The sequence below is a fragment of the Entelurus aequoreus genome, linkage group LG22 (genome assembly GCF_033978785.1).
Source record: "Entelurus aequoreus isolate RoL-2023_Sb linkage group LG22, RoL_Eaeq_v1.1, whole genome shotgun sequence".
In the NCBI taxonomy this organism is placed as follows: Eukaryota; Metazoa; Chordata; class Actinopteri; order Syngnathiformes; family Syngnathidae; genus Entelurus; species Entelurus aequoreus.
The window spans coordinates 38616075-38623894 of record NC_084752.1 but is presented as its reverse complement, the minus strand read 5'-3'; the positions used below and the strand labels follow the sequence as shown (position 1 = coordinate 38623894).

The 7820-nt window shown below is 37.1% G+C and overlaps 1 protein-coding gene across 1 annotated transcript in view; it reads right to left on the bottom strand.

The window, feature by feature from the left end:
* Positions 1–2395: 2395 nt before the first annotated feature.
* The window catches only part of LOC133639652 (sphingosine kinase 1-like), a 43529-nt gene continuing 38104 nt past the window's right edge, over positions 2396–7820 (bottom strand). The window contains exon 5 of the mRNA XM_062033144.1: positions 2396–3555. Coding sequence (XP_061889128.1) covers positions 2745–3555 — 811 coding nt within the window. The 3' untranslated portion in view covers positions 2396–2744. The remainder of the gene's footprint in view (positions 3556–7820) is intronic.

Sequence of the window (7820 nt, the reverse complement as noted above, 5' to 3'; positions counted from 1 at the left end):
TGTTAATGCTGCATGCAGATGGTGACTTTATTTATTCATCCTCCTCACCACAAAAGATGCTTTGGGAGCATTAGCAAACTCTCCTGGGATGAAGAAGGATGTGCTTCAGTTCACACACACACACACACACACACACACACACACACACACACACACACACACACACACTACAGCCTGCTCTTTCAAGACGTACAGTGCATTTGGGAAATATTTAGATCCAAATGGGATGTTATGAGTGTGTGTGTGTGTGTCTGTGTGTGTCTGTGTGTGTGTGTGTGTGTGTGTGTGTGTGTGTGTGTGTGTGTGTGTGTGTGTGTGTGTGTGTGTGTGTGTGTGTGTGTGTGTGTCATCTAGGGCTGGGCGATAAAACAATTTCAATATATCGCATCAGACAAGAAATCAATATCAATGAAAAATATGTTTGATAATTTTTTGTCTTTGCTGTGGAGAGCAAAGTGACGTACAGAAGCAAGGTTGGTTGCATGCACAAAGGCACTCGCTGTCTGCTAACGCAGGAAGTGATCAGTGGGCGTGACACGCTAACAGCCAATCAGGTAACAGTATCAACTATCAAGCTCGGTTGCGCCATCTTGTTGTCTCGGGGTTGATTCTCTACATGGAGTGAGAAGAGAAAGTACTAATCAGTGCTGCAGAGAGCAAATATTTGGTGGCTAAAAGAGGAAAAGTCACCTGACAGTATGGCAGTTTTTTGTTTTTTAAAAAATGGGACCGTAGTCAGACCGATGTACGGGTCTGTAAGTGATGCATGGCGCTCGTCCCCACCAAAACTGCTAATCTTAGTGGTGCTCACCCTTTAGAGCACAGCTGTAACCTGCAGAAAAGAGTTCTTCTCAGGTTTCTCTGTTTGCATTTTCACACTTTGCACGATTTTGTTCCACTTTTATTCAACATTTTGTACATATTTCTTCTCCGCAGCTTCATTTTAAGAAGTTCTAGTCCAGTGTGACTTTACTATTGTGTTGACATTGTTTGAGTGTTTGCCACGCTTGTGTTGACATTTACTTTCCTCCTTTCTGCCTTCATAGCTAAAGGGATTTTTATCAGAGGACAGTTACATTTGAAATAACAATGTTTACATTTAATTAATACATTGTCTTTATTTTCGATAGGTGATAAAAAATAATAATAATCGAAATAGACTTATATGGTGATACAGTTTCAGCCATATTGCCCAGCTCTAGTTTCATCCTATAGATCAGGGGTCAGCAACCTTTTTGAAAGCAAGAGCTACTTCTTGGGTAGTGATTAATGCGAAGGGCTACCAGTTTGATACACACTTAAATAAATTGCCAGAAATAGCCAATTTGCTCAATTTACCTTTAACTCTATGTTATTATTAATAATTAATGATATTTACACTTAATTGAACGGTTTAAAAGAGGAGAAAACACAAAAAAAATGACAATTAAATTTTGAAACATAGTTTATCTTCAATTTCGACTCTTTAAAATTCAAAATTCAACCGAAAAAAAGAAGAGAAAAACTAGCTAATTTGAATCTTTTTGGAAAAATTAAAAAAATAATTTATGGAACATCATTAGTAATTTTTCCTGATTAAGATTAATTTTAGAATTTTGAAGACATGTTTTAAATAGGTTAAAATCCAATCTACACTTTGTTAGAATATATAACAAATTGGACCAAGCTATATTTCTAACAAAGACAAATCATTATTTCTTCTAGATTTTCCAGAACAAAAATTTTAAAATAAATTCAAAAGACTTTGAAATAAGATTTAAATTTGATTCTACAGATTTTCTAGATTTGCCAGAATTTTTTTTAAAATTTTAATCATAATAAGTTTGAAGAAATATTTCACAAATATTCTTCGTCGAAAAAACAGAAGCTAAAATGAAGAATTAAATTAAAATGTATTTATTATTCTTTACAATAATAAAAAAATTACTTGAATATTGATTTAAATTGTCAGGAAAGAAGAGGAAGGAATTTAAAAGTTAAAAAGGTATATGTGTTTAAAAATCCTAAAATCATTTTAAGGTTGGATTTTTTCTCTAAAATTGTCTTTCTGAAAGTTATAAGAAGCAAAGTAAAAAAAATAATGAATTTATTTAAACAAGTGAAGACCAAGTCTTTAAAATATTCTCTTAGATTTTCAAATTCTATTTGAGTTTTGTCTCTCTTAGAATTAAAAATGTCGGGCAAAGCGAGACCAGCTTGCTAGTAAATAAATACAATTTAAAAAATAGAGGCAGCTCACTGGTAAGTGCTGCTATTTGAGCTATTTTTAGAACAGGCCAGCGGGCTACTCATCTGGTCCTTACGGGCTACCTGGTGCCCGCGGGCACCGCGTTGGTGACCCCTGTTATAGAACCTAATAGTTGAATATAAACACACACAGACATTATGTATAAGCTTTTATTTCATGACTGCTTAAAAAAGGCGGAGGTATGCAACATGTGACAAAATGAAGCCATGCAGCAATGAGTAAGCCACGCCCACAACACGTCGCTGGTTTACTTCCCAGGGCTTAAAGGAAGTTGGTGCTGGCTGCATGTCAATCATCCATCATCTGTCACCACTTGGCTAAATGATGTTTACTTCATGGCTGCTACACAAGTCCATTACTTCTGCTCCACATCTAAACTTCATGTTGCTTCCTTGTAAACATGAGCAGTAGTTTGACATCTTTGCTTGTGTACCGTGTGTGTGTGTGTGTGTGTGTGTGTGTGTGTGTGTGTGTGTGTGTGTGTGTGTGTGTGTGTTCATCCACAGATGATCCTAGCAAGGCCGGGATGCACCTCGGCTTGCAGGGCTCCGTACTCCACCACCTCGCCATCCACCGTGATGATGCCCTGAGGAGACGAGGGCTCCAACCTGAGCGCCCGCACCTTGGCGTGCACCAGATGTGCACAGCTGGAGGCCACGTGCGCGCCCTTCTCCATGGCCAGGAAGAGCTTGAGGAGCGCCGCGCGCGATATCCCCGCCTTCACGTAGAAAAGGTGGATGACGCCGTCGCCCAGAGTGGCGTCCGGCGCCGCCAGCAGGTCCTCGGCCAGGTGGGACTGGTACATGGCCAGCACCAGGACAAAGTCTTCTTGGGGTACCACCACCCAGTGTGCAGGGGGGGGCTCGTCCAGCGGGGGCAGCAAAGAGTCACACAAGCCCGTGGGAGCTTTGTTGGACACACTTTTCTTGGCTTGCAGGGAGTTGTTGGAGTGACAGGAGTTGTGGAAGGAGTTCCGCGTGGAAAAGTCTGCGTCGCTGTGGTGCAACACGCCCGTAGCCTGCTGGCAGCGCGCCGTGGCGGGCAGGTAGGCCAGCTTGCCCTTGTACACTCGCAATGAAGCCAGCCTCACCAGCGTGCCCACCATGAAGCGAGCCGCTCCCACGTGGCGGTACTTCTCGCTCTCGATGTCCACATCCGCCACGAAGCCCCACGCCAGCGACAGGAAGGAGAAGAGGCGAGCGCCGGAGAAGAGGTGGACCGAGACCAGGTCCATGCAGGACACCAGACCTTTGCAGAGCATGAAGCCACAGCTGAGCAGGAGATCCTCTGTGGACACCAGCGAGGCCCTGCAAGACACCAGGTGGGTCACACACACACCTCAACTCTTTATGTGACACCAGGTGGGTCACACACACACCGCAACTCTTTATGTGACACCATAAACACTGTAAATAATAACTGTCATCATGTCATGTAATAACATGTAATATATACATGATGTAAGTATATATGTCATGTAGTAACATTCATAATAACATGTAATATATACATGATGTGAGTATATATGTCATGTAGTAACATTCATAATAACATGTAATATATACATGATGTAAGTATATATGTCATGTAGTAACATTCATAATAACATGTAATATATACATGATGTGAGTATATATGTCATGTAGTAACATTCATGACAACATGTAATATATACATGATGTAAGTATATATGTCATGTAGTAACATTCATAATAACATGTCATATATACATGATATAAGTATATATGTCATGTAGTAACATTCATAATAACATGTAATATATACATGATGTGAGTATATATGTCATGTAGTAACATTCATAACATGTAATATATACATGATGTAACTATATATGTCATGTAGTAACATTCATAATAACATGTCATATATACATGATGTAAGTATATATGTCATGTAGTAACATTCATAATAACATGTAATATATACATGATGTAAGTATATATGTCATGTAGTAACATTCATAATAACATGTAATATATACATGATGTAAGTATATATGTCATGTAGTAACATTCATAATAACATGTCATATATACATGATGTAAGTATATATGTCATGTAGTAACATTCATAATAACATGTAATATATACATGATGTAAGTATATATGTCATGTAGTAACATTCATAATAACATGTAATATATACATGATGTAAGTATATATGTCATGTAGTAACATTCATAATAACATGTAATATATACATGATGTAAGTATATATGTCATGTAGTAACATTCATAATAACATGTAATATATACATGATGTAAGTATATATGTCATGTAGTAACATTCATAATAACATGTTAAAATATATACATGATGTTAATATTTATAATAACAATATGACTAATACTTGTTAATATTTATAATAACAACATCACTAATACTTGTTAATATTTATAATAATAATATGACTAATAATTGTTAATATTTATAATAACAATATCACTAATACTTGTTAATATTTATAATAATAATATGACTAATAATTGTTAATATTTATAATAATAATATCACTAATACTTGGTAATATTTATAATAACAATATGACTAATACTTGTTAATATTTATAATAACAATATGACTAATAATTGTTAATATTTATAATAACAATATCACTAATACTTGTTAATATTTATAATAACAATATGACTAATACTTGTTAATATTTATAATAACAATATCACTAATACTTGTTAATATTTATAATAACAACATCACTAATACTTGTTAATATTTATAATAACAATATGACTAATAATTGTTAATATTTATAATAACAATATCACTAATTCTTGTTAATATTTATAATAACAACATCACTAATACTTGTTAATATTTATAATGACAATATGACTAATGCTTGTTAATATTTATAATAACAATATCACTAATACTTGTTAATATTTATAATAACAATATCACTAATACTTGTTAATATTTATAATAACAATATCACTAATACTTGTTAATATTCAAGTCACCAAATGTAAATGGAGTATTGTTGGTGCTTTTTGGATGGTTATTTATTAGATTTTATGGGCGGAGTAGTGGAGCTCATATTTGGCTCCACTGTAAGCGGACTTTTATTTACTTATTTTATATATTTAGAATGCATTAAAAAAAAATCCATCCGCCGTGTCTTTCATAATGATTGTGAACAATAGGCAAAATTCCCCAAAAAGTGCACTTCCCCTTTAACACATAACACTAATTATAGTTTCACATGTAAACAAGGTGAAGTACAGATATTATAAATAACAAACAAAATGGATAATTTAACATTTAACATCACTTGTATTGTTTGTTGGCAAAGACAGCGATGAGTGGAGAGAGAAGCGCCACACGGACTTCAAGTTTTTGTGTTTCTCACCTTTCTTATCAAAGTGCTGGCACTCTCAACTTTCTTGGGCCCCATAGTGGGCTATTTATTTGATGTACGCCATAAAACAGTGCAGACTATAAGTCACCAAAGCGTGGAATTCTTTGTTTAGGCACTCAGATCCATAAAATGCTAAGTGTTTGTTACATGTGATGATTATAAGAAACTATATAAGAAAACCCAGCCATCATTCAGCTGACAATGAGGCGTACTTAAAGATACCACTTTGTGAACTCTAAAGACAGAACATTGATGTGCTGTTTGCTGATCACTCTTACTTTTCATATCATCTTGGGATGAAAGGATCACTTGATTAGTTACTCTTCTGTTAGTTGGAACTGAGGGAGCTTTTCTACTAGAGTGCAGGAAATAACCAGACAATTATTACTATTTACCTTTGCTTTCCTTCTTGCACCTGCTGCTGACCAATACACGACCTGATTGGTTGTGACAAAGCACCTGCTGACCAATACACGACCTGATTGGTTGTTACAAAGCACCTGCTGACCAATACACGACCTGATTGGTTGTTACAAAGCACCTGCTGACTAATACACGACCTAATTGGTTGTTACAAAGCACCTGCTGACTAATATGTCACCTAATTGGTTGTTACAAAGCACCTGCTGACTAATATGTCACCTGATTGGTTGTTACAAAGCACCTGCTGACTAATATGTCACCTAATTGGTTGTTACAAAGCACCTGCTGACTAATATATCACCTGATTGGTTGTGACAAAGCACCTGCTGACCAATACACGACCTGATTGGTTGTTACAAAGCACCTGCTGACCAATACACGACCTGATTGGTTGTTACAAAGCACCTGCTGACCAATACACGACCTGATTGGTTGTTACAAAGCACCTGCTGACTAATATGTCACCTGATTGGTTGTTACAAAGCACCTGCTGACTAATATGTCACCTGATTGGTTGTTACAAAGCACCTGCTGACTAATATGTCACCTAATTGGTTGTTACAAAGCACCTGCTGACTAATATGTCACCTGATTGGTTGTTACAAAGCACCTGCTGACTAATACACGACCTGATTGGTTGTGACAAAGCACCTGCTGACCAATACACGACCTGATTGGTTGTTACAAAGCACCTGCTGACTAATATGTCACCTAATTGGTTGTTACAAAGCACCTGCTGACTAATATGTCACCTGATTGGTTGTTACAAAGCACCTGCTGACCAATACACGACCTGATTGGTTGTTACAAAGCACCTGCTGACCAATACACGACCTGATTGGTTGTTACAAAGCACCTGCTGACTAATACACGACCTAATTGGTTGTTACAAAGCACCTGCTGACTAATATGTCACCTGATTGGTTGTTACAAAGCACCTGCTGACTAATATGTCACCTGATTGGTTGTGACAAAGCACCTGCTGACTAATATGTCACCTGATTGGTTGTTACAAAGCACCTGCTGACTAATATGTCACCTGATTGGTTGTTACAAAGCACCTGCTGACTAATATGTCACCTGATTGGTTGTTACAAAGCACCTGCTGACTAATATGTCACCTGATTGGTTGTTACAAAGCACCTGCTGACTAATATGTCACCTGATTGGTTGTTACAAAGCACCTGCTGACTAATATGTCACCTGATTGGTTGTTACAAAGCACCTGCTGACTAATATGTCACCTGATTGGTTGTTACAAAGCACCTGCTGACTAATATGTCACCTGATTGGTTGTTACAAAGCACCTGCTGACTAATATGTCACCTGATTGGTTGTGACAAAGCACCTGCTGACTAATATGTCACCTGATTGGTTGTTACAAAGCACCTGCTGACTAATATGTCACCTGATTGGTTGTTACAAAGCACCTGCTGACTAATATATCACCTGATTGGTTGTGACAAAGCACCTGCTGACTAATATGTCACCTGATTGGTTGTGACAAAGCACCTGCTGACTAATATGTCACCTGATTGGTTGTTACAAAGCACCTGCTGACTAATATGTCACCTGATTGGTTGTTACAAAGCACCTGCTGACTAATATGTCACCTGATTGGTTGTTACAAAGCACCTGCTGACTAATACACGACCTGATTGGTTGTGACAAAGCACCTGCTGACTAATATGTCACCTGATTGGTTGTTACAAAGCACCTGCTGACTAATATGTCACCTGATTGGTTGT